The sequence below is a fragment of the Athene noctua genome, chromosome 1, assembly GCF_965140245.1.
Source record: "Athene noctua chromosome 1, bAthNoc1.hap1.1, whole genome shotgun sequence".
Taxonomy (NCBI): Eukaryota; Metazoa; Chordata; class Aves; order Strigiformes; family Strigidae; genus Athene; species Athene noctua.
Genome location: NC_134037.1, coordinates 94,325,295 through 94,351,646, shown reverse-complemented (window position 1 = coordinate 94,351,646; position 26,352 = coordinate 94,325,295). Strand labels below are relative to the sequence as shown.

Sequence of the window (26,352 nt, the reverse complement as noted above, 5' to 3'; positions counted from 1 at the left end):
TTGCAGTGATGCCTGCAGGGACTTGGCAGCACTCAGCGTTCTTTTCTGGTCTTTGGTTCTCTTTGTCTGTGCTCAGGCCTTGTCTCCTCCCAGTCCTTTGGCTGTGGGCTGCCAGGGGAAGGAGAGCTTTTTGCCTCCTGCTCATGCTGCACCACTGGCATATGAAGACACAGAGCCTTAACACAGTGAGGTGGGAATGGAGCTGGCCCCAGTTGTCCATCTCTGAGGCCTGTCCCACACCTCACCTCTGCCTTGCGCCATCCTCTGAAAAATGGCTACTGTACACAAATTAACAAGCTGTCTGGGAACCACCTCCAGCTCCAGCCTGCACTGGAGAGCAACAGGGAGCAGTCCTGGGGGCTGGCTGCTCACTGCCTGCTCCCACGTAGGGGATGGCTGAGCTACAAGCAGCAGCACATGGCAGGAGAGTGCTTGCAGTCAAGCTGCACTCCAGGGGTCTAGTACCCTTCCCCCTTTCCTGGAGACTTTAGCTGTCCACCCAAACCAGGATAGGGGAAAGGCTTCTGGACAGAGATGACAGGAGCAGCCACATAAATTGCTGTTGGGACCATAGCGTTGGGCTGGTATCTGCCACTGAGGCCACCAGCAAAACCCCTCTCCTCCCACACCATTCCCAAAGCATCTTCCCCCGTGGCAGACTCAGCGCACGCAGCTCCCCATCCACCCGCTTGCAACAGCAAAGCGTCTGATACTCTGAAAGCCAGAGGGAAAGCCCACTTGGTCCAGGAGAGCACAGAACCCCCCACTCCTTTTGCACCACGCATGCTCCTGCAGCCCGGCTGTAGCTAGGGTCCTCTCCTCCCAGGCCCCAGCCCCCAGACCGCACCACAAAGACTGCAAGAACAATAGCTCCTTTTTTTCCTTTTTTCTTTTGTACACAAATATATACAGGGTATTATACACATCTCTACACAGACAGTGCCACTCAGAACATACAGCTCTCCGCGGGCAGAGCCCTGACGACCACAGAGGCAGCCCGGACCACGGCCGTACCTACGGAGACTGGAGCATCCCAGCCCACCTGCTGGACTGGGGCAAGGGCAGTAGGTGGGTGCAAGAATAGGGAACCAGGATCAACATCCTCCCCACCCCAGCCTGGCAGCGGACATGCTCATTTCATTTCCAGGCTGTCCCTGGAGGGGATGGGTGACCCTCAGCGTGCCCCTCTGCACCCACATGTGCTCCAGCCCCAGCCAAGCCCTGGGAACTGGGGTGGCCTGCCTTCCCCATGCATCAAAGACCCACATCTCTTCCCCTCTGTCCCCCCATTCCTCCAGGCCTGGGATTCCTATAGAGAGGTGTACAGAAGAGTCAGCTATGTCCTCCCCGGAGCAGCGCCCTGCCTGCTCAGTGTTTCTGGCTCCCCTTTTCTAATGGGGGGCGAGAGAGAAAAAAGCGATGGGATGTGACCAGCCCTCCCTGGACCGGAGCTGGGCAGGGCTGATGCTTCACTTGTTCAGGTCTATTAAAGTGCTTGGAGCTCCAGGGCCAGCATGGGTGATTGAACAGGTAAATGACTGTCCCCTTCCACCTGGCCCATCAGACCCTGGAGGGCACGGCCCCAGTGAGCCAGAGCAGCACCCACAGACAACAGATGAAGGGAGGGTGGTAGTGTACGCAATGAGCACCAAACAGCATGGTGGCAGGGGGTGGAGGGAAATAAATATAGCTCAATAGCAGGGAGATTTATTATTTTCCTTTACATTTCACACAAGGGGAGGGGGGAAGCAACTGAGGGCAACTGATCCTGACCAGAAACCTCCTCACTAAGAGCCTTCAAACAGGGTCAGACCTCCCTGCAGATACCAGGGGTTCCAATACACCTCTCTCCTCCATCCTGTCCCCTTACTGCCTCTGTCACAAAGCTATCACCAGGGAGGGGGCAAGGGCAGAGGCAAGGGAGGAACAGTCCCCCTCTCAGGCTGGGTGATGATAGGGGAGCCTACACCCAGTCAGGGCAGGTGAAGAAAGCCAGCACATGCCCACAAGGCTTTTGTGCTCCTGAAGATGGTATGCTTGCTTGGAGAAGGCTCCCAGGGGCTGCTCTTCCTGGACTCCCTCCCTCTCCAACCACCTTAGCTGGGGGAAGACCCTGCAGCAGCTCAGGGAAGGCAGCCCCTGGGGCCCTGTCACAACCAGGCAGTGCTGATGCCAAAGGGTGCCAAGGGCCTGCAGTCCAGGACCTTTTTTCCCCTTTCCCTAGCACCTAAGAGACCCCCAGCACAGCCCCCCCCCACCCAGTCCCTGGGCCTGACCCTGCTGCACAGACACAAGGTATAGAAGGGGGTCACGGTACCACACAGGGGACAGGTTGATTTTTGTTTGAAAGTGGAGTAAAATGTGCAAAAAGAAAAATGCCACTTAAAATGATGCTGCAATCCCCTGCCTGTGCCCCTGGGGGAGGAGGGCACAGGACTTGGGAGGGGAGAGGCTGCCTGCGCCTACTCCTGCCCATGAGAAATGCCTTCAGCACCCCTCACCCTGCGAGGGGCTGCCCAGCTCATACCAGCTCTGCGCCCCTTCCTCGGGGTGATGCCACCCTTGACCACAAGGCCAGGCTGTCACCTTCCCTGGGGTGTGTGTGGGGGATGGAAGTCTCTGTCACTCCCCATGTAACATGGCATGTTACACCAAGTGGATGCTGCAAGGGGTTGAGAAAGGGCATGTGCAGGGAGAAGGTGCAACTAAAGCCACCCCACTCCCTAGGTGGGGCTTCCAATACACTGACTAAAGCTTTTCATTTATCACCTTCCTGTAAATCTAATAAATTAGTTTCTTGCCAGGACAGGGGGCAGAGGGGCCTGAGAAGACCCCAAAGGTTCCCCTTGCTCTCCTCCCCACAAAACACCCAGCTGTCCTCCTCCCTGCAGGTCCAAAGCAGCACCGCGGGGGTCACAGTCCCCCTCCTCCCCAGCCCCGGGGTTTTGGGGTCTGGGGATGCATTAAAGAAGGTAGCTAGTAAAGAGCATGCCCGCTGAGCTGCCGGGCTGGCACAGGGGTGGAGGAGCAGGGAAATGGAGATCTTGTGGCAGGGCCCCTGCCCTCACTGAAGGCAGTGGTCCCAGGGGGCGGGCGGGTGGGCGAGGGCAGCAGCCAGCACCCTTGGGTGCCTCTCCCTAGGTCTCCGTGCGCACAGCCTGCCCTGCTTCTGGGCCTCCTTCCCCTCCCATCCTCCGAGGTCCCTACTGGTGGATCTCATTCTCTATCAGGCTGTCCTCACACGACTGGAAATCTGTGTCGTTCATGCCGTCTGCGTTGATCAGCTCCTCGTCCTGCGATCCTTGCTCCTCCGACTCTGTCGCTTCGCCCTCCGGTGAGGAGTCCTGCAGCACTTGGGCGATGTACTTCTGGCAGGGCCAGGCAAGCAGCGGGGAAAGAGCAGAAACACATGTGAGCCCAGGGGGCTCCTCGGGGCAGCAGAGCACAACACGCAAAGCACTATGCAAGAGGTTGAGCGTGGGGATATGCTGGGAGGGTGAGGAAGGGTCCAGACTCTGTGGGATGTAACAGGAGAGGGAGTAAAAGCGGGGCTGACTTGGCCCTGCAACAGTGCATGTGCCAAACCCCAGCAGCCCATGACAGGCAGCACCCCCAGGGAGCCAGAGCTGAGAGACCATGGGGCTTCTCAGCTCTTTGGAGCCCACATGGACTGGAAGACCGCGCTCCCTATTTTGCCAGCGGACATGTCCCTCTGAGCCTCTGCCTGCCTCCTGTGGGGAATCTCCTTTTGGAGAGATGCAGCTGCCCTTAGGTACGTGGAGCCTAGGAAGGAGCCTGGGTTACACGTGCAAACCCCAGCCCTGCTCTCCTGAGAAAAGCAGGAGGCTCTGCTTTACCTCATCTCTGCACAAATCCCCTGAACAGCTCTGTGCAGACCCCAACTAGAAAAATCTCTTGGTGGAAGGAAGCAGCTGGAATGAGCTAGTGAGCCAAGGAGAAATTCAGAAAACTGACTCTGGGATCTCAAGATTGCTGGGCAGGGGAGGGGAAGTCCCCAAAGCACTTTTGTGGCCTTCAAGGCAATGCCCACAGAGACCTCTTTGCGTTAGCACTAGGACCAGCCTGGTGGGTGACAGCCTTTGCTGACAGGCAAGCGTGCAAAGATGCAGAACGAGAAGGGAGACTGACCCAGCTGGATTCACTGTCCCAACCGAGAGAGAGGCAGAAAGTAAATGCACAGCATCTAGAGAGCAGCGGGAAAGGGTTGTGTATGTGGGGATACACTCCATCACCCAGCTCAGGTGAAGGGCACAGCACCCAACGCTTGCCTCTCACCCTCACTGGGAGATTCCGGGTGCTGCCTCAGAGAGGTGAGGAGCGAGGTACTCAGACAGGGAGTTACCTCCTCCTTCCCAAACTCCGGCAAGGAGCACGCCAGGGCATGGAGGTGGGAACAGGGACTCACAGCTGATTTGGGAGCTGGCAGACTGGTGGCAGGTCTCCCGTTCTGCCTGTTTTCTATGGTGTCCACCTCCGTGTGGTCAATCTGGGGAGGAAAGGAGAAATTGAGAGACTGCCAGGGCAACACATTTGCTGTCCCACCATAGGAGCAGCATACAGGCAGCAGGGACAGCCTCAGGACTGCTCTCTCCGTGAAGCCAGGGTTGAGAGGGTGTGCTGGGGAGCAGTATGAGCCCCACACAGAGACCCCACCGTTTCACTGCCGAGTTGTGCTCCTAAGGAAAAGGGTCCCGCACCCCCACCCAGCACTCCGCCTCACCTTGTAGTTGTGAGCGCTGAGGTATTTGAAGTGCCCGAAGCAGACGTGACACAGGCAGATCACAATGGTGATCACGAGCACCACAAAAGTGAACATGGAAGTGGGGGCCAGGAACCCTAGAGCAAGGGAAAACCGAAGTGGTGGTGTCAGAGGGATGCTGACTATGCTCCGTGCCTGGGGGCTGCTGGGACCACAGCCTGCCCTGGGAAGCGGCTCTGTAGGAGGCCAGGGGCTGGCAGCCCAGCCCAGTGCTCACCTGTGCGCATGGTGGAGAAGAAGAGAAGCCAGAAGAGGCAGAGGATGGGGGCTGCCACCACCTGGTTCACAGCCCCTGAATGGATCTTCTTGTCCAGCTTGGCAGGCAGGTAAGCATAATACAGGTTGTATCGGTCCACCAGGTGCTTAAGCAGCATGTACATGAGCCCTGGGAGAAAAGGAGGGATTCTAGCACAGTGGAAATCAGCTTCTTTCCTAGTGCCTCTGACCAACAGGGAGTATCTCCCCCACATCACCCTTCTTGCCTCTGCCTTGAGCTCTCCCCAGCTCCTGACACAGGGAGGTATCACTTACCAAAAGGGACGATGATGGGGCAGGTGATGCTGTATGTCATGACCACAGTGAAGACGCACATCATCCATGCGTAAGCAGCCCCAAACTGGAACTCGTAGGCCTGATGCTGCAAGAGGGAAGAGAGACCCATCAGCACGACCCTGGGAGCCGAGCAGGGGTGTGCGATGCACCCAGCCGCACACACAGCGTCGGGCAAGCCGCATCAGGGCCCCATCGCAGCACTCCCACCCCCGGGTGGAGGCCACAACCCACCCCTTCAGCCCTGCTACATACTCGTTTGACATTCCTCCGCTCGGCGGCTGAGCGGGCCAGGCAGAGGCGTATCATGTACATGAGCAAGCCGGGGATGCGCAGCAGGTCCATGGCATTCCCGATGAAGGCAGAGGCGATGACATAGTTGACAAAGAAGGCCCCGTTGTCTGGCAGAAACACACACCTGGGGAGGCAAAACAAAAGCAGGCTGCAGGAGGTGCTACCCCCTTGCAGGGTAGTAGCTGGGAGCCCCCAGTACATTTGGACACCAACAAGAACCTCCCCCCATTGCAAAGAAGGGCCTTGTGCACAACTCCACTTACTCAAATCGCACAGCAGCTTCGGCAAGGAATTTCTTGTCAAACAACCAGCGGAAAAACACATCCAAGCTGTGGGGGAGGCAGGCAAGAAGAAAAGAGGAACAGTCAGAAGCAGCAATAGACAGACATGCACATTCAAGTATGTGGAAGCTGCTCTAGAAGGACCCAAAGCTCTGACCAGAGACCATTTTGTTCCCTCTTGGGATGTGTCACCAGCTATTATGTAAATCAGACACAGGGAAAAACAGTGCAGCACCCAAAAAGGGATGTAAAGCTTTTCACTCTCATGTGTGTTCTCCCTGTGCCCTAATCCTATCAGTAAATTATGTTCCTCTCCATCTGGGCACAACATCCATGCAAAGAACAGGTGACTGACTCTACAGAAGGTACTAGGTACCCTCAAACACAAAGATAAAAAAAAAAATCCCTTGGGATAAACAAACCACATTTTCCTCAGTTCTGATCTTTTGATATAAAACCATCCAGTCCTCTGGCACCTCAGATACTGGTGAAGCAGAGCACCACAGGCAACAGCAGGGGACTGAGTCCTCAGAAAGAAGTGTAGTCTGTTTAATGGTATGCGTTCAAAATGCAAACCTTTCAAGAGCATTCATCTGCCTACCTCAAAGTTACATGCAACAAGGCATTTTTAATCTGACTGGGAAGTGTTGCTGTAGTCACTCACTGGGATGGAAGATTATTCTGCCTCTGTCAGAGGGTTTGTCTATACTTAGGAGCTTCCTGACTTCACCACTGAGGGGCTCTACCCCAGATCCTGTATTTAGGGGAGTGCAGATCCCCCACCCTACAATGTGTAAGTAACTCCATACCACAAAGAGGGTCCCCTGTCCCACTCCCAGCCCCCAGTTTTTCACAGAATCATCTAGGTTGGAAAAGACCTTGAAGATCACCTAGTCCAGCCCTTAACCTAACACTGACCGTTCCCAACTACACCATATCCCTCAGCGCTATGTCGACCCGACTCTTAAACGCCTCCAGGGATGGGGACTCCACCACCTCCCTGGGCAGCCCATTCCAACGCCCAACAACCTGTTCTGTAAAGAAATGCTCTTAATATCCAGTCTAAACCTTCCCTGGTGCAACTTGAGACCATTCCCTCTTGTCCTATCACTTACTACTTGGTTAAGGAGGCTCATCCCCAGCTCTCTGCAACCTCCTTTCAGGGAGCTGTAGAGGGCGATGAGGTCTCCCCTCAGCCTCCTCTTCTCCAGACTAAACACCCCCAGTTCTCTCAGCCGCTCCCCATATGACCTGTGCTCCAGACCCTGCACCAGCTCCGTTGCCCTTCTCTGGACACACTCGAGTCATTCAATGTCCTTTTTGTAGTGAGGGGCCCAAAACTGAACACAGGAATCGAGGTGCGGCCTCACCAGTGCCAAGTCCAGGGGTCAGATCCCTTCCCTGTCCCTGCTGGCCACGCTATTGCTGACACAAGCCAGGATGCCATTGGCCTTCTTGGCCACCTGGGCACACTGCTGGCTCCTGTTCAGCGGGCTGTCAATCACACCCCCAGGTCCCTCTCTGACTGGCAGCTCTCCAGCCACTCCTGCCCAAGCCTGTAGCGCTGCTGGGGGTTGTTGTGGCCCAAGTGCAGCCCCCGGCATTTGGCCTTATTGAAACTCCTCCAGTTGGCCTCAGCCCACCGCTCCAGCCTGTCCAGGTCTCTCTGCAGAGCCTCCCTACCCTCGAGCAGATCAACACTCCCACCAACTTGGTGTCATCTGCAAACTGACTGAGGGTGCACTCAATCCCCTCGTCCAGATCATCAATAAAGATGTTAAACAGAAGTGGCCCCAAACCAAGCCCTGGGGGACACCACTCGTGACCGGCTGCCAACCAGATTGAACTTCATTCACTACAACTCTTTGGGCCTGGCCATCCAGCCAGTTTTTTACCACAGCAAAGTGTGCGATCATCCAAGCCACAAGCAGACAGTTTCTCCAGGAGAATGCTGTGGGAAACGGTGTCAAAGGCCTTACTAAAGTCAAGGCAGACAACATCCACAGCCTTTCCCTCATCCATTAAGCAGGTTTTTCTTTCCTCACACTGTTTCCCTACTCGGCCACTGTTCAGTGCTAGAAGCCCATGCCAATGGCTGGCAGCTGATGCACGGCTGTTTGCCACAGGGCATTTCTATAACCCCTGCAGGAAAATTTGGGGCTCACATCCAAACAGATGAGCATTGTCACAGCCTACACATAACTAACCTACCCAGCTGAGCAGTGCACCCTACTCAGTTCTGACTCAAACAGGGAATTGACTAACTTTTTTCAAAACTTGGAGTGCACACTGAGCACAGAGGTAGGGAGTGCCTCCTTCACCAGCAGACCTCTAACAGACTTTTCACATGTGTCCATCAACCGTGCTAATTTCTGCTGCATTATTTGTAACACCATGGCACATATCAGTGCGTCTGCAGATTGATTCGATAAGGTCCTAGAGACCCAGTCAGATATGGTTTGGCCTGGCCCCCAAGAGAACTAAATGCCACCTTCCCAAAGGGATGGTGGCCAAAGCACTTGTGCAGCAGGGAAAGGATGTAGCGCAGGAGAAAAAACAGGGGTGCATCTCAACCTTCCCTGTGCTCCAGGTCTCTGCACTTGGTTTCCCTTCCCCACCACACCTACCTGCTCAGGCCCAGAGATGGCAGCAGCAAGACCATGAAGATGAGGAAGGTGTAACACTTGTGCATAGTTGTCCTGTTCTCTCCAGACCTGGGGGCAGAAAGGCACCCCGTCAGCCCCTGAAGCTGTGTCCCCATCACCTTTTCATCAGAAAACACATTCCACTGCCGAATCTGAATCCCACCCTGTCTAGTACTGGTACATGAATATGCTCCCTTTACCTCCAGTGTGTCTGAAGTCTGTTCTTGAGTCCCAGTTCCTCCCGCCTTGTATCAAAGGCCCTCCCAGCCCTCAAATCTTTAGAGGACTCTCTGCAATCCTTTCTCTTGACCTGCTATCCTCAGAACTGGTGACATCCTCCCCAGCAGTCTTTGCAACACAGAGCAGAAAACAAAGCTTACATCGCACATCTTGTGGGGAATATGCCTCATAAGCAGCACATTTCTAGTGCTCTGCACTTCAAATACCTTCCCTATGACCAGAAGCCATAGCAGCTAAGGTGATTTTCCCTTGGAAAAGCTGTGACATATATGGGTACAAGCACACCTCTGCTGCCCACTCACCTGAGCCAAGACTTCCCTCACTACTAGCATTTCTCACAGCAACCAGCCCCAACTCCTCCCAGCTTTCTTCTTGTAGACCTACATCAAGCCCTGCTCAGACAACCATGTTACACAACGACAGCTAAGGACTGGCAGAACAGCTGTCCATGGCAGACCCCAGGTGTCCAAGAGGTGCAATATAACACTGCACTTGGAGTGGAAGACAGAAGTTCAAGCAGAAAGATCCACCTAGGAGCTTTACACCAGTGAGAAGTATCTCATGGCCAAACAGCATGCTGGTATGACTAAGAACAGGTGCTGGCTGTCCTTACCTGGTCCAGTGTGCTTCAAAGAAGGCAGAGTAATATACGATGGTGGGCAGCAGAGCAGAGAAGCACCACAGCAGCAAGGTGGGGAAGAACTGAGTGATGATGGGGTTCTGCAATGAGGCACAGAACAGACCACGTGTTACATGGTGCGGCAGCCCTTGCACCAGCCACAGGTACAGCTGCTCTGGCTGGTGCCAAGTCCCCAGCACTGTGGCTGCCACCGCACCCTGGCCAGGCTTGGCACCTCCCTCGTGGTCAGGCTGACAGGACCTGGGGATCACTGACAATCTCTCTCCCTAACCCCTCCCTTGCATGGGCAGTTGGGCCTCGGGGTGGTTCCCATGCTACCCATCCTGCACCCATCTCCAGAGGCCTTACATTGAGGTACTCCACGGGCTTGGTGACATTGAACTTGTCCATAGTGGTGATGATGATAGCAGGGGTGGTGAGGAAGAAGAGGAGGATGAAGAGGACCACATTGATCACAAGGCAGCGGATCCACCAGATGAAGCCCCGGATGGAGAGGTGTTCCCTGAGAGGGGGGAAGGAGGGCATCAGGATGGCTGCATTGGGGAGAAGGGCAGGTCCAGGGCCTCACGTGCACATGGCGGCCCAGCCTGTGCGAACAGCACCTAGGGTGCCAGCCCAAGGCTTTCCCCCTCCAACTCAGATCAGACCTCTAGCTCAGCCAGGCTGGGCTTCAGCAAGAACAACTCCTTCAGTTACCAGAGGAGCATATGGGGAGGGAGACGGGTAGGGCGCACCCCTTTCCCATCAGCAGGGCCTGTTAAGCCCCACAGAGCTGCTCACCAGTAGATGTTCTGTGGGTCAGGGGCATAACTGACAGTCCAGTTGGAGACGTGGAGGGACTCACTGCAGGAGGAGGCCCTGGGCTCCCCACGACATGCACAGCCCTGGCACTTACAAGCGTTGAAATCTTTGAGGATTCTGGAGAAGAGAAAAAGGGAGATGCTGACACAGAGGGCTGGCAGGGATAAGCTGAGGGGGACACCTTAGTGTTGGCATTTAAGGCAAGAGCTGGGACAGGTCACTTTCCTGGGGAGGACAAGGCCCTTTGCACTCACATGGCTGTGATGGTCTCATTGTGGAAGGTGACAAAGGCCATCCCCAGAGGTTTTTCATTCACTTTCTCCTTCTCTCGCTTGTAGTCATCTTTGAGCTTCTCCTCCAGCTTGGTATAGTACTCGATGGCCTCCACCTGTGTAGGGGGACAGGGGTCAGAGCAGAGACCTGTGGACTCAAGCCCCCACGTGCCCTGGTTCCCAACACCTCCAGCTCTCCCCCCACCTCCTCGCAGCCCCTGATGACACAGCAGCATAGGTGGCCACAGGGCTTGGGGTTGATCATGGATGGGGTGTTCTCCTTGCTCTGCAGGTTGGTGAAGTAGATTCGTCCACGTTCAGCTTTCTTCCTGAAACAGGAAAGTGGAAGAGAAGGAAGGAAAGAAAAAGAAGAAAGAGGGTGGCTCAGAAAAGCTCCTGTGGCACCAGACTTGAGGGAGAGCCCATGGCATCGGCCCACCCTGCCTTTTCTTCCAAACCAGCGGTTACCTCTCTGCGTCGAGGAACATCAGCCGGGCCACATCATAGCAGGGACGGGCCTCCAGGACGGTGCAGTTGGCATAGGCCTCCCTGCGGATGGGAAGCACCAGCTCATCACACCCAGCACCAAAGCTGTACCCTCCAGCAAACCCCACGCATCCAGGACTTCTCTCCTGCCCTGGGCTGAGCATCACAACACACAGCAAGAGCTTACTGGAGGCAGCAGGGGAGCCTGCAGACTCTGTGTCCCTTACAGCAGAAGCAACACATAGGGAAAACACTACATTTTCCAGGCTCTGACAGGACCCTCTTTGGACTTTTGCCCTATGGCAGCAAGGCACCTCTCTGACCCCACAGCCCCTCTCCACCTTCATGAGCCACAGGGCTTGGGGTCAGAAAGAGGTGGAAAGGTTCCCAAAGGGTACAAAGCATTTCTCCTCTCCCCATGATGCTTCTAAACATGGCCCTGACAGTGTGTTCATTGAGGTCCTGACAGACGAGAAATTTAATTTTTTTTGTTAAAAAGAAAAATACACTTTTCTACAGGGACTGTGACTAGGGCAGAAGCAGCAGAACAGCATCCCATAGTCCCTGCTAGAGCGCCTCCTGCCTGCATCTCACCTCTGAGCTTGACTACATTGCAGGACATGCCCTGTCCTCCAATTACCATGTTGACCACCTATGGCTCTGCAAGAGATAGCCGGGCATGTCCCAAAGCACAAAACCAAGGACACTGCACATTCAGATAAACATATGTGTAGAAAAACAACAGTGAGATGCCCAAAAGAAAAGTGTTCACCAATTTTGACTAGCTTTCTTTTCTCTATGTATTATTGCCATTCCAGGTAACACTAGAACTATCCCAATAAAAGCATCCCCTGTTACAGAGCAGCCTTTAATTAGGGACATAGTGAGACTCACTCAAAATGTTTCTTGATCTTCTCTGGCTCAGCATATTTTGAGATCCCATTGATGAAGAGAGTTCGTTTAACCTGGAAGGAAGAAAAAAGGAAGAGGGCAGGTAAGTGTGGATGGTGTGAAAGCAGCAAAAACCCCCAAGGCCTGAGCCAGCAACTGGAAAGGGCAGCCCCATCACTTCTAGCACCCAGGACTGCCCCTTTCCTATGCTTCCACTAGCTGTTGCCATCCTACATCCTAGTGTGCTGCAGATTGACGGGCTAGGGGCTTACACTGCAGCTGCCTGGACAGAAACAGGGGGTACCCTTAAGAAACAAAGAAGGGAAAAAGCAGCTGGAGCAACTCCTGAGGAAGGCATGGGGTCCCCCTGACACGTGCACCTAGTGCAGGCCTCTGCTATTTCCCCACAGGCAGCCAGAGCTGCTGGTGCTCTGAAGATCTGCCTTTGGCCAGGCAGAATGAAAGAACAGCCAAAACAAGATAGCCCCAAATTGTTGTGGAAAGTGGGGTGCTTGGCACTCTCCTCAAGGCCACCTGACTCAACAGAAGGGCATGGAAAAACGTGCGGCCAGATCCTGCTCACCAAGTCATCCTCTTTGTAGCGCATCTTGGAGGTGTGCCGGCGCATGCTGTACACTGTCAGCAGCAGGTACAGGAAGGCGAAAGATGTGTGTAGCCACAGCAGGTTATTCCTGTCACAGGGGAGACCACAAAGGTCAATGCAAGGTTGCCACTACAAGTCTGGTATGACTGGTCAGGCCCTGAAGGTGCTGTGGCCACAAGCAGTGTAACCAGCATGGCACCCATACACCCTACAACCAAATTCCAGGAGCTCAGCCTGGAAATTGGAGCAGGGAGAGTAGCCTTACAGTGAGGGCAGAAATGCAGCCTTCAAGGAAGTGAGGCTCTGCAGCAAGTGGACATTTAAAAAAGTACCCCTAGGGCCTCAATTATCCATCCCACCCCTGCCCACACATACCCAGAATTCAGGTTAGCAATAGTTGTCCTCCCAAAGCTGTAGGCATTGTTTTCTGGGGAGAAAGGCAGAGACAAGCACGTTCAGTAATACTGAGCAGCACTGAGCACCACTGGGGTGGGCTATGCAGGAATCTCACCTACAGAACACCCTAAAACTCAAGCTGCCCAGGATGACCCTCCGGATGCACCACGCTCAAAGTGGGACAGCAGTCTGGGTTTGTCTGTGTTAGTCCTGTCCTGCCCTCCACTGCTCCCCAGGGGTCTGGGACATGGTCTTGAAAGTAGCTCCCCCAGCCAGCCAAAGGCTCCCTGCTCTCACCTAGCAAGTCCCCTGAGAAGTTGACAGGTAACACGATGCCCACAGAAAGCACACCCACGGCCACCAGCAGCCCGATGATGTGCCTCTGGAAGGACAGGTAGTGCACCGCATCACCCCCGCATTTGTCCCGGATCTCATCATCCCTGTCAGGAAGAGAAAGGTTGTTAGGCAATCTTCTACATTCTCTCAAGTGCTGGAGAACAGTAGAGGGTCATGGATGCCCTCCTGGTTTGAGCCCACACAGCACCCAAGGTTCTGCCCTACAGAATTGGGGTAGAGAGCCCAGCACCCAGCCTTGAACCAGCCTGGGCAGAAACCTGCCCAAGCAATGCTTACTGCAGCTCCACTCCACATGTCCCTGTCCTCTGTCCCCCCGGACAGGCAGCTGGACACACGCAAACTCCACCTCACATCCTTCTGGTGGGCTTTGCCTCCCCTGCTTGAGATACAGGATGGCTGACACTATCCCACAGTGCTCTGAAGCCAAAAAGTATTTAGGAGACTAGTCCTGAGCATCATCAGACTGGAGGTGTTCTCTTCCATCCTCCAGCCCACCTCTGTAGACATTCCTCAGGCAGCAGAGCCCCTGGCAGGAGTCCCAGGGAGAGAAGCATCTCTGCAGAGAAGCAAACAGTGTTTCTCAGGTGGGACTGAGGCAGGGGAGAGCTGGGCTGGGTGACCTTAGCTCTGGCTTTAGGACTCCTCATCTAGTCCCATCTTGGACTGTCCTCTCCAGAGGACACACTTTGCTTGTGTTCTTCAGAGAAGAGGCTGCAGCAAGGGCAGCAACCTCACACAGCTGTACTGCACTGGATGTCCCCATGCCCTGCACTGCCTCTCCTTCCTCCCCACGTGTGTCCCCCGTGCAGGTTCCGGGGCACTTACTTTATCCTGAAGATGGCTGTCAGCCAGGAGCAGAAACCCTGTGCAGAAAGAAGACAGGAGGGTCTCACATCACTCTGTGTTCCCTTATCCCTGCTCCCTCCTTCAAAGGCTCAGGGGACCAGACTGGTGTCCTTGCATCTCCACAGACTTGGCTCAGGGGGTACAGATCATGAGCACCCAGATGTGCAGAGCCAGGGATGAGCCAAGGTGAAGGGGATGACCGTGCTACTCCATGGGACACAACACAGGCTGGACTCTGCCACATGGCTGTCCCCTGCTAACTGACAGCTGAACCTCTCAGGCAGCCCACGGGCTCCTGACTAGCAAGGAAGCTCTCCACAGCCTAGGGACACCCAAAAAATTCACCATACAGGTACTTTAGCCATCATCCTGTACAAGAGGAGCTCTGCAGGAACTGGGAAGGCAGGCTGGGCCAAGCCAGTGCTCCTCAAAGGATACCTGGAAGAGGAATATTTCCTGGGAGCTACACCACCCATCCATCATATCTTGTTATCCTACTGAACTGTGCCTCCCCTTTTGAGAGGAAAACAGCAGCGGAGGTAGACAACGGTACGAGGAGGAGCTTGCAAGTACTGTTTGTAATGCTGAGATGATAGATTGGACATATATCCGTTAAGCCACAGGGATGTACAGCCTACTTATTTAAGCACATGTCTAGAAGCCACGTAGTTATGTCTCCTTGAGCTCTATACCCCCCACACACTGTAAGTTGTGGGACCTAAGGCCTGGGGATGGGCAAACAGTGCTTCTTCTGAGGAGCCCTTGATTCAGACAAGCTGTGGGCTCACAGCCACTCACAGACAAGGTGTTTGACTCTTGTTGCTACTCACGTTGTCCCTCTGGTCAAAGTCCACAGAGCTGGAGACGGAGGTGAGGCGCTCGTAACGGTCATGGCTGTCGGAGTGCAGAGCTGAAGCTACGCTAAAATGACAAGCGGGAGGCGAGGAAGAAAGTTAGAAGATGTGAGGAGGCAGCCTGGTCAGGAACCAAGAGCACCCAGAAGATCAGAGGTTAATTCAGGTCAGTTTGCCCCAGGTGAGATGGAGAGAGGGTGAGATCAGAGAGCAGAGGTAGTAGTAAGCAGAGACCCTTCCTCAGGCAGCACTCGGAGCCTGGCAGTCCCCATGGGCTTGGCTGTGGATGTTACTCGCTCATCACCTTCTGAGGCACCCGCATTATGCAGCAGCCCCTGCAAGGAGGGGCTGGCAGAGGCTGCCTTGAAGGAGAGATGAGGTACGTTAAGTGGAGGGTCTAGAGGCGAGGAGGTGGGAACCAGAGGGTGCCGCAGCCCCTCTGTCACTGCTGCGGCCACGAGGCGGCAGCCCTGGCGCTCTGGAGAGGCACCGGCTCCCATCTCGGAGAGCTTCGCTCGCTTTAGGGAGGAGGAAGGCTGGGAGTCTGGTGGGCTGCATCCTGCTACACCAGTCCTCCCCACTCTTTGTGCTTCAGTGCATGGAAACCCAGGAGGAGGGGGAACGCAGCTGAGCCCCAGTGACTGGGCTGCCCAGAGCCAGGCTCAGCCCAACCTGCTCCAGAGCCTCAGCTGAGCCTCCTGCCTGGAAATCCCTCTGCAGCAGGAGCCCGGCAGACAGATAGAAGTGAATGATCGCAGGCTAAAGGACAGAAAAGCAAGAGAGGTGAATATCCCAGACTGCTTTACTCCAGTCACAGGCAGGGACCTAGATAAAGAACCGGCAGCAGAGGCATCCACAGACAATAGCCCACACTATGAATGGAGGCAGAGTGTGACTGGCAAAGGAGACAAGAAAATGGTCCAGAGACCCAAATTAAATAGCACTTGCAAGACGACAACAGCAGGCCAGGACCTTGGAGGTGCAAGAGACATGGCTGATCTGAAGGCTAGAAGCAAAAGAAAAAAACCAGATGAAAACACAGTCTCTCTGTAACCAGTGCAGGCTCAAGGAGGATCAGATAGACAAGAACCCAGAGAAGAAGCAGCTGAGACACAAATGCTAGAGATGAGGTGGATGACACTATGGGAAGGAGAACAAGCAAAGACCCTCGTGACCCTGCCAAAGGAAAGAGGATGGGACACGTGGCCTCCCTCAGAGCTGAGCAGCACCTGCTGAGCCCCTAACTGGAAGTAACAGAGAGAGGGGAAAGAAGATTAGCTGAAGGTCACGGGACTACAGCAGCAACAGATTAGACAGTGGCATGCTGCCTTGTGACTGAGCAACCCAGCACTCTGTCTGCTGGAGGGGCAGAGCAAGCTTCGACCAAGCTCTCAGACCTTCAGCTCTTTAAAATACCAGAGGCATTGCAGCTGGGCACAGGGAGCGAGGGTGAATTTCTGTTGCCCACAGCCCCAAGAAGAGCCCAGCACGATGACACAGTGTGCTTTCGGCTCCTCGGTACTGGAAAAGCAGAGAGCAGAGCAGAAGCACCACTGGAGGGAACAACTGAGAAGAGCACCATGTTATGTGATGACCAGGCTAACTCAGCTCCATTTTGGTGGACAGAGACAATAATCAGAATGACTGACAGTGCTGAGAAAGACAGAGAGGCCAAACCTTGCCAATGAAGCTGAAGGAGTACCTGCACCTAGCTGTAGGCTTTTTGAAGCAAAGTACTAACAAAGCAAGTGGGTGGAGACAATGTTGCCCTAAACTGCAAGATTAAGGTGGGACCCTGCCCACTGTCCCAGGTTTAGTGCCAGCCCTGCCAGGGATGAAGAAGGATGGGGTCTGAGGCATAGCTAGCCTCAGGCCAAGGAAATACCATGGTCTGGGAGAGGAGGTCAAGCATTCTGCAGAAAGGGCTTGCTGTAGTGCGAGGCAGGAGGTGGGTACGTGGGTGGCAAGTCCCCCAGGGCTCTGTGATCACTGCCCTTACACACAGAGGTGGAGGTAGGTTGCCACGACCTCCTGGTGCAGACTGAGTCATCAATTAAGAGTGCTGATGGCTACTGCAAGCTCTGGAAATGGGCAGGATAAGGATACATGCCAGTGCTCAGGCAAAGGGACATGTCAGAGGAGGATGCCCTCCCACACCAAGAGCAATGTTCCACATTCAACGGCTGGGAGCGCCAGGTGGCATATACATGTCCTTAACCCACACCTGCCACTGCACCCCAGCACAGAGGACAGCTGGGATGGGAAGGTGTTACCAGCCTTAGAGGACCACTGCCAGGATGAGGTTTCCTTGCTGAGCTCCACAGGCTTTTAGAAGTTTCTGGCTACCAACACTGTCCCAGCTCAAGCAGTAGGTTTGGGGGGGCGGGGGGGCATAGGTGTGTCAGCAGAGCACTCCAGCAAGCTTAGATGAAGAATGGGATCAGAAAGAAGTGGCCCCCTGGAGAGAGACAAGCACTCATGAGGATAACTGAGGCGGCCCCCCGAAAAGTCTCAGAGCATGATGGCTCTTCTAACTCTTACTACTACAACAAAGTGTTAGAAGTGAAAAGTTACCTGAAGCAGGACCATCCACTAGTGAATCACTCAAGCATGAGTGAGGGTTCTCCTCTGTGCCACAGCTACCACCACCTGTTTTCACAACTCTGACTGCTCTGCTCCTTTAGGGGCAAGGAGCAACTACAAAAATAGGAGCACCCCTGTACCCCCTCAAGGCAGAAGCAGTGGCAGGCCCCTGCTTTGCAAGTGATGGAGTATAGAAAGTGAGGTTGCAGCTTGCTGTCCTGGCCTCAGACACATACCAGCCTGGCTGAAGCGACCATCGCAGGCTCTGCACCGCCAGCTGATTGTCTCCTCTGCACTGCGTACCACTCAGCAAGGTACAGGGCATAAAAGCAGCAAGAAAGAGGAAAGTGCAGGAAGAGAGGGTCCATGGCAGTGCTTAATGGGCAATGTCCGGCCAAGGTGCTTGAGGATGCTCTTGGAAGTGCTGAGGCAGGAAGTTTGCTTCTGCAGGGGGAGAGAGAAAAGGATAAAGGTGCTGCCTTGCTGGGCGTGCTGCCAGCTGGGGGTAGGTGGCAAGGGACACAGGCCAACAACTTGCCCTGGTCCTGGCAGCCTTACAGGGTAAAGGAAAAAGAGAGAAGTCTTGCAATTGCCTGCCGGATCCTCTCTGTGCACCCACCTGCCCTTGCAGCTGGTGTGGGAGCAGCCCTTGTGACACCCTGGCACAACAGGGACCAGGCAAAGGAGGCTTCCCTGCACCTGGGTGACCTGAGCATGCTGTGGGCTCAGGCAACCAGGATTATTTTCTCCATCACAAGGCAGGATAGCTGGACACAGGCAGGTCGAGCAGTGTATTTGATGTGGCACCCTCTGCCTTGGCCAGGACTGGGAGCTCCTTGGCAATGCTGCTCTCAGAGAGCCTTTAAGTGCTACTAGAGGAAAATCATGGTGCATCCAGCTGTGGTAGTGGCTGACACAAAGGGGAGGGAAAGAGAAGAGCACAAATCCACCGAAAGGCACAAATCCAAGCCCAAACTCCCAGCCACTTAGATTAGTTCAGAAGCAAGACAGAAAACTGTAAGAAAAAAGGAGAAAGAGAGAGAGTGCAAGCAAGAAAAAAGAAACAAGACCCTGAAAAAATGACATACTATTCCCGCTCCTCTCGTTCCGTCTGCCAGTGTCGGCGCCTGGGGGCACAGAAACACAAAAGGAGAAGTTACAACCATGGGAGTAGGCACTGGGTCTCCTCTGTTTCAGGGAGTTACACACCTGACAGCTCCACACTGTCCTGAGGAAGAGTAACCTGCCAATGGTCAGGCTGGAGAAGACCTTCCTTCCAGAACCCAGTGCCACCTCAAGCCACAACATCCCTGAGTCCCCGCTGGCCCAGGGGCAGAGCGCTTTATTGCCAGCTAAAAAGAAGCTGTCTTTACTGGGAAGGTGGCCTGGCTCCACACTGTGGGTATCCCAGGGAGCTGCTGAGGGATGGGGCCAGTCAGGACAGCCTGCCAGGGGTGCCTGGCTGCCATATGAGCAACCCTTCCATGTCTCTCCTCCCCATGCAGGAAGACAACACTCTTTCATCCCACCCTCCCAAAATGCTTATCCCACCCGTGGATGGGTCAAGCAGCAGGGGCACCTCCCTGGGATCCTGGGCCTGGCAATCCACAGCCCTTACCACAGCCATGCTCTCCCCCTCCCCATGCTTACCAGCTCTCCCTTGCCAAACAGCTGGCACCCCTCTGCCTTTCTGCCTACGGCCACTGTTCCCGCACCCTCACACCCAAGGTGCTCGGGCATTGTCTCCAAGAAGGGCTGGCCATCTCTCCCCACTGAAGGTCACAGCTGTGCAGTTCCTGTGACTACTAACCAGTGCTTGGGTCCAGATAGCTTAAGCCCAAGGTGCTGCTGCCCTCTCTCTAGTGACATCTCATCTAGCTATTCCCTTCTCATTTTCCCCCAAGGCCCCTGTGTTGCTGATTTCCCCAGGCAGGCCAGGAAAGGAGAGCCAAAAGGACACAGTTGCTTATCTCATGCTATTCCAGGACTGCTCATCTAAACCAGGAACGTTCCTGGTTCAGTGTTGGAAGAAAAGAACTCTTACTCTTTCCACTGTCATACATGGAGTGCTCAAGAACACCTTGCTTGAATCTATATCGCCAAAGAGGCTGGAGCTCAGTCCCATCCAAGCCCTTGGGCATGAGTTTGTGGAGTTAATCGAGGAGAAGAATGACCTACCACAGCCAGCCTTCAGAAGCAACACTTTGCCTTCAGCACATTACAAAGCACCATGGGCACAGTGAACCACCCCTTGAGAGGGGTGGACTGCCTGCACAACCCCTGTAGCTTAACCAAGGAGAGTTCCTTATTTTGTATTGGAAGAAAATAATCGTTGTGCTTCCTGCTGCTGACAACAAAAATGAGAATAGTGTGTCGCTCTGCTCTGGAGCTGCCATCCTCAACAGGCCCCAGCTTTTGCTGACAGACACTGTAGCCCACGAATGCTCTGGGCAGGAAGGATCCATACCCAGAACAACTCATCAGTGCTTGGGATGCAAGTTAAACTCGTATTAGCACAGCAGTACCGCATCTGGAAACACAGCCTACCACTTTCAAGTACTCTGAATGAGAACTGCATCCAGCAGAGCCATAAAGACACCTTCAGAGGCTTAACAAAGCCTTCACTGTGGCAACCCTCACCCTTCCTGTGACCTCTTTTCCTCTCTCTCCTCCCTCCATCTCCTCCTCCAACTGTTCCTCTATAAGAGCCCCTGCACATCTTTGTCACTGTAGGAACCACAAGTGATATGGAGCCAGTAGGGACCACTCCCTGTGTTGAGAGAAAGATGCTGTAACAAAAAAAGCCAGTAAGTGGGGATTTTTCCTGTTCCTGGAGCTCAAGGGATACGACTCGCATTCTTGCCTCTCCTCCCCACCTGCCTCTGGCACATGTAAGGGGATCTATCCCTTCTGCCCTGCAGCAAAGAAAGGTACCACTCCTGCCTTGTTTTCCTGCCCCTCTCCCACGCTTACCTGTCAGCATCAGTCACCAGGGCCAGGCGTCCATAGTCCCAAGCAACTTTACGCAAAATTGAAAAGACAAACAACAGTGCCTGGAAGACAGCAAAGAAGGAGCTATGAGATGAGTCACTCTCCAGCCGTGTCCTTGTCTCTGTGTGCACAGCCACAGGAACAGGTAGGGTTGGAGGGGACAGGACTGCTTGGTTAACAGCACACTGAGGCTGTGGGACAGCACAAGTTCATCAGGGCTGTTAAAATCAGACTATCTGGATGGCTGTGGGAGGCACAAGTCCAGGATGCAGCACACAGTAGCTAAGTTAACCCTTAGGTCCCAATGAGGTGAGATTATGGCTACAGCATCTGTGGTCCTAGAGTTCCCAAGGAGGAACAAGCAAAGCCTTTGGGTGGGTAGAGCTGCATAGGGACTTGGCACCAAGTAGGAGTTTTGGGATGCAGGACTGACCTAGCCTGACCCACATCCTTAGGAGAATTTGTAATAACCTTCCACGGGCTCATTGTGGTGGTAGTGGAATTAAGTCAATAGTGGTTAAGGGACACAATCAGGGCCATAAACTCAGCCACCAGCAAAGTCCAGAATGGCATTTTGGGCCCTCAACTCTAACCACTCAACCACAGTCCTCCCTTCATGGATAATTAGGGAGAAGATGCTGAAGCAACAGCAGGAAGACTTACAAGAAAGCACATGAAGTCAAGGGCTAGGACAGTGGGCACCCCACCAAAGGGCAGCCCTTGCAGCACAGTGCTGCGGATGCGGGCACTGTAGCAGTAGTCCTTGGTGCTGTTGTTGCATGTGGAGGTTTTGCAGGTGGCCCCTGCTGAGCCCAGGGTGGCGATCACGTAGGGAAGCATCTCTACAGCTTCATCGTCTTCCCTAGGGAAAAGAGAGAAAGGTCTGGTTATACACACACCAACTGGATGACAGTGTATCCCTGCTGGGAGTTAGGGGCCAACCTTGCCTGCTATCTCAGGCTCCTCTGCACTAAAGAATTTCCCTGGGAACCAGTGTCCAGGGACAAGGTCATCTGGAGAAGCCTGCTGAGTCTGGGGGGCTTCAGACCCTCAGAAGAGCTCAGGTGCTTCAGCAGCTGTGGTCCTACCACATACAGCCCCAGAGCTCCCTTCCTTGTCCCCCCACTCTCACGCCGTTTAGGTGAACCTCCTTCTCAAGGACTACTCCTCTTCCTGAGGACATGATGTCTCAGCCCATTCCCCTCATCAGGGAGAATGTTTAGGTACAGGAAAGAATGAAAGGGTGGGGTGGCGGGGGCATGAAGTCACATCTAGATGATGGAAACAAACTGCTATGGGACAGTTGCTGCATCATGATCCCTCAATTTCCTTTGCCTGGCTGCATGCCATGAGCTTTATTAGGCTGAATCACCACCCTCCACTCACAGCCAGGCCTCAGCCCCCAACTCCCAGGGCACCCATCAGGGGCTGGTTATACCCCCTGTTTGTTTTCTTTCCTTCCTCTGACTTGGATGCATTTAGATGCAACCACACAGAGGGGTGAGAGGCTTAGGCTCTACTATTTAGCTGGTCAAGTATGTCATTTATTTCAGTGCCCTCTCCGAACTGCTGCAAGACCTGCAGTTGGGCTCAGGTCAGCATCACTGCTTGGACATGGGGAGATCCTCCTCCTGTGCAGAGCACCTCCATGGGAAACACAAAGATGACTACGCTAGCAATAGATAAATGCAAATTGATCATCACTGGGATGGTCTAGAAAGAATGAATTGACAGCAGAAACACAGCCACTTTGTGAAACGGGGGAGAGGAAACTCCATCAGCTGCAGAAGGAAGCAATGATGACAGGAAGATCTACCCAGGCTGCTGATCCCTGAACCGCTCCTCTTATCCAGCACCCCACCGATCACTCATCTTTCACTCCTACCACGCAGAAAGACCGGCTGGTGCAACATCACTAATGGGCAATGCACAGGGGCTGCTTACCCAAGCCCAGAAATGCCATCCTGGTGGAATGGGCAAAAGAGCCATCACTGGCCCAAAGCACGAGAAAGCCACCACTACTGCCCTGTGCTGGTTTCAGCCTCTTGTCCCAGAGATGCCCCCTGCTACCAGCCCAGCCCCTCTAGCTCTGTGTTAGATGGTGACATTAAGCAGAGAGAGCTCAGGGCTCTTCCTTCCAGCTCATGGGTATATCTTGGCAATCTCCTGCCTGGCTGCAAAGATTTATCAGCATCACAGCATAACATCCTGGCTGGATAATGACCACCAAACTATTGCAAAGCCATGACCTAGAGAGCTCGGTTTCAAAGTGATCCCTCCAGGCTCAGCTGGTACGGGTGCACAGTTGCAAACCAGCTGAAGCACAGATGACAAAGGGCACCACGACAAGCAAAAGCCCAGTTGGGTACAGGCATTGAGGGGGGTCAGTCAAATTCGAAAAGCCATCAAGCAGCCTGTTAAGAGGTATTCACAGGAACAGAGCTGGAGCACGGCTGCCAGGAGCAGAAAAAGGGAGTAGAAAATCAGGAGAAGAAAGCCGAGCCATAAGATTGCAGTTGAGAACCACCTGGGGAACAAGGCACAATAATTCACCCTGGCTGAATTAACATGAGACTCTGAAGCTTGAGGGAAGGAAGAAATGATGGGATGAGACTCAAAGGAAAGTCACAACTTAGGAGCGTGAATAGTTATACCCCTCCATTTTTACCTCCAAAGTGCCTAGATGAACACATTGTAAAGAGAAATACTTCTCATTTCTCTTTCTGGGTATCTTGTAAACCTCTAGGTTGTAAATTGTATCTTGCAGCAACGGGTTCCAGGCGTTGCATAAAAGACTACAATCCTACAGCCTTCAGTTCTTCTTGCACAGTGAGAAAAGGCAAAGAATAAAAGCCTTTGCTTTTTCTAGACCTACTAAGCTCACTACTATTAAGTGTCCTCTCCTTCCCATGACACGAGGTGTCTTCCAGCTCTAACCACTCTCACCACGCATCCCCAGTATATCCCCTTTTGACCCTACGGAAAGGTGACTAGAACCACATATGATGTCCTGGGTAGGAAATGACCTTGACTACTAGAACAGCACCCTGATGCTCTCAGCATCTCTTCTTACACTACTCCTTGTGCAGCTGAGCATGATTTACTTCTCCGATGCCATCTTTGCGTATTGATGAAAAGCATCTCTCTAACCAGGCTGCAATACTGCTGCCCTGAGTAGCCACAGTAATTTAGAAGCCAGCCACGTCCAAGAACAAATAATTCCTTCCAATAAACTCAGCTGCACACTTCTCAGTACCCACTTTCTCATTGCCTCATGCCACTTTGCTTCACATGGTGTCACTTTGGAGTTGCTTCACCTTGACAAATCTGAGTGACTCCAGGGTACCGGCAGATTTTGTGTACCTTGCTGCACATTATCTTTCCTGGGTCATAAGAGCAAAGGACATCATCCCTCTGCTCTTGTTACACTGAAATTTCTCATTCACTCCTAGGCTTTGTTTGTGGACCCTCAGCCAGTTTTTGATCGAGAACTCTACATCTCCAGTGGAGAGTCTTATTAACAGTCTTTTGTGAAGAATTTCAGAGGTTTTCTGAATATCCAAGCAAGTTATACAAGCCGGCTGAATATTACCTATTATTTTACTGAAGTACTGAAAGACTTGTAACAGATCAGGGAAGTATGATTTTCCTATGCAGAGACCAAACTGTTTACCTCATTCCTGCATGTTTTATAGCCCCATTTTCTGGTTGTCTTTCTAAAAGAAACGAGGCTCATATGCTCACATTGCCAACAACCCCATCATAACCATTATTTATAAAAACCATTACGCGTTCAAGACAAACTTTGCAAGCCTATAGGTAATTTAAGCCACATTTCACAGAGACAGGTCCCAGAGATTTATTTTTCTTCCTGGAGCCTAGAGGATGGACTGGAAGGGACTGGAGATAAACCTTCCTAGCTTCTCCAGTATCCCAGCCAGCACATCCAGTAATGGAGAAGCTGTGGCATATGCCCAAGGCTTACACTGCCTTTTCATCAGCCCAGCCAGGCAGCACAGTGGCAATCAGCACCATCCTTTGGTATGCAACCTGCTGCCCAGCTGATAAGCACAAGAAGGGGTTCCCCATGGAGACAGAGGTGCTTCAGGTGTGTGGGAAGCCTGGGAAAGCTTGCAGGGATGTCTGGAGCACTTCTGCCCTTCCAGCTCCCACAGCTGCAGACACACACAGGCTAGAGGCAACCTGATGTCACATCACTTCAGGTCAGACCCACCAAGGTGCCCAGCTTCCGGGGTTACAATATGACTTAGGCAACTAAGAAAAAGTTCTGCAGGCTTGATCTATAGTGCCTACCTAGTATCCTTCATACAAAGACCTTTCTGAGGCTGAGCAGGAGTCTGGCTGGTCTAACAAGGCACAGTGAAACCTGTGGGTCTGGCAATACCTCTGTCCCTACGCTTGGTTTGCACCTTGGTCTCAGACGGCTGCCCTCACCCAGGCAGGGCATGCTGCAATGTGTCCTCTGCTGCAAGGTACAGGGCTGGTCCTGGAGGCAACCGACCTTGGGTGCAGTGTTTTAAGCAAGGCACAGATGGGGAGGAAAGGCAGTCCTCGCAGTCTGGTGGTGCTTGCAGCGTACTTCCCAATTATGAAAGGAAATCCGCTCCAGCAGCACGGGAGGGAGAAGGGGATTTCTCCAGCAACAACTGATCCCCTCCCCAAATACAGATCTGATGCCCTGCCTCCACCCAAGGCAGAGATGGTTTTGCAAAGCTTTCTGTTCAGATCCCAGTGCCTGCCTCTGGGGAAGGACCCCAGGTACCCCCCTTACATCTATGCCGCCACTGCAGGTAAGAGCCCTTGAGATCACACAAGCTGTGCTGGGACATGGTTAAAGGTGCCTTTCCTGGTCCCTCCTTTCCCTTGTGGGCTGTGGGACAGGGCAAGCTTGGCTCTGCCTGGGCTGAATTTCAAACATCAGTACAGGCTCCTGCACATCAAGAGAGCCAAGGTGCAGGGAGTTGGTGGAAAGCTCTTCCGAAGGCTAGGGCAGTGGGCCCTTTTCTGACCGTGAGCACAGCTTCCCAGCACAGCACACTGCAGGGCCAAGGCAGTAAGAGCAGGATATCAAACCAGGTCCCATGCAAGATCCGGAGCCTTCCCCTCCTGCACTCTGAGCATTTAATGCTGACTTCCTCAAAACAGCAAGGACAGCACAGAAAGACTTGCCAAAAGACATTTTCAGCTCTTATTCAGCAATACTGGATGTCATTCCCTTCTCTATGAGCAGGGGGAAGCGGGGAGGGAGGAACAGCATACCCCCTGCTTCCCCCATCCCCAAAGCAGCCTGCTTCCTGCCCTGTACCACAGCCTCTACATCCCCAGCAGGACCAGCATGTACAAACTGCCCCATGTTTCTGCCTCCACGTGTCAGGAGCAGAGGCATCTTGCTTCCTAGCTGAAGTCCCTAAAGCACATCCGACTGAGTGTTGCAGCACACACAGCCTCCAGCACAGCTCCCACCAGCTGAGCTCTAGGCAAATGTGGCCCTGGGAACTGCTGCTCTCAAGGGCTTGGCAGATGCAGCAGGGCAGGGGCTCTCCTCCTCCTCACCTTTGCCCTTGGCCTGCTGGTCAGCACAGCTTGCTGAGTTTTCCTCTTGGATGAACACTCACGTAGGAGCCAAGCAAGCCTCCATGCTCCTATCCATCGCAAGGGAAAGAGGGAAGAAGGCAGCATGAGGCTGGGAAGGCTGGGATGACGTGCCTTGGCCCTTGAAGGCTGAGACACAGCCATGGATAGTGCTCATCAGGATGCTAACAGAGTCATCCTGCAGTCTGGGCAGGGGGTGACACCCGGCAGAGGCCTGAGTAGCTCTTTG

The 26,352-nt window shown here is 53.7% G+C and overlaps 1 protein-coding gene across 6 annotated transcripts in view; it reads right to left on the bottom strand.

Annotated features, from left to right (window-relative positions):
• Window positions 1-856: 856 nt before the first annotated feature.
• TMEM63B (transmembrane protein 63B) overlaps window positions 857-26,352 on the bottom strand; it is a 50,297-nt gene continuing 24,801 nt past the window's right edge. For 2 of the 6 annotated variants that reach the window (XM_074896982.1, XM_074896981.1), the window contains 23 exons: window positions 21,174-21,372; window positions 20,493-20,572; window positions 18,608-18,646; window positions 14,913-15,003; window positions 14,062-14,099; window positions 13,177-13,319; window positions 12,859-12,910; window positions 12,463-12,571; window positions 11,883-11,953; window positions 10,971-11,051; window positions 10,708-10,831; window positions 10,485-10,618; window positions 10,210-10,347; window positions 9,778-9,931; window positions 9,403-9,509; window positions 8,532-8,618; window positions 5,887-5,952; window positions 5,585-5,747; window positions 5,312-5,417; window positions 4,998-5,165; window positions 4,742-4,857; window positions 4,427-4,507; window positions 857-3,368 (listed from right to left, as the gene is read on the bottom strand). In XM_074896982.1, coding sequence (XP_074753083.1) covers window positions 3,204-3,368; window positions 4,427-4,507; window positions 4,742-4,857; window positions 4,998-5,165; window positions 5,312-5,417; window positions 5,585-5,747; window positions 5,887-5,952; window positions 8,532-8,618; window positions 9,403-9,509; window positions 9,778-9,931; window positions 10,210-10,347; window positions 10,485-10,618; window positions 10,708-10,831; window positions 10,971-11,051; window positions 11,883-11,953; window positions 12,463-12,571; window positions 12,859-12,910; window positions 13,177-13,319; window positions 14,062-14,099; window positions 14,913-15,003; window positions 18,608-18,646; window positions 20,493-20,572; window positions 21,174-21,350 — 2,490 coding nt within the window. In that variant the 5' untranslated portion in view covers window positions 21,351-21,372 and the 3' untranslated portion in view covers window positions 857-3,203. Of the gene's footprint in view, window positions 3,369-4,149; window positions 4,205-4,426; window positions 4,508-4,741; window positions 4,858-4,997; window positions 5,166-5,311; window positions 5,418-5,584; window positions 5,748-5,886; window positions 5,953-8,531; window positions 8,619-9,402; window positions 9,510-9,777; window positions 9,932-10,209; window positions 10,348-10,484; window positions 10,619-10,707; window positions 10,832-10,970; window positions 11,052-11,882; window positions 11,954-12,462; window positions 12,572-12,858; window positions 12,911-13,176; window positions 13,320-14,061; window positions 14,100-14,912; window positions 15,004-18,607; window positions 18,647-20,492; window positions 20,573-21,173; window positions 21,373-26,352 lie in introns of all 6 variants that reach the window. The other 4 variants (XM_074896985.1, XM_074896986.1, XM_074896983.1 and 1 more) reach the window with 4 other exon arrangements.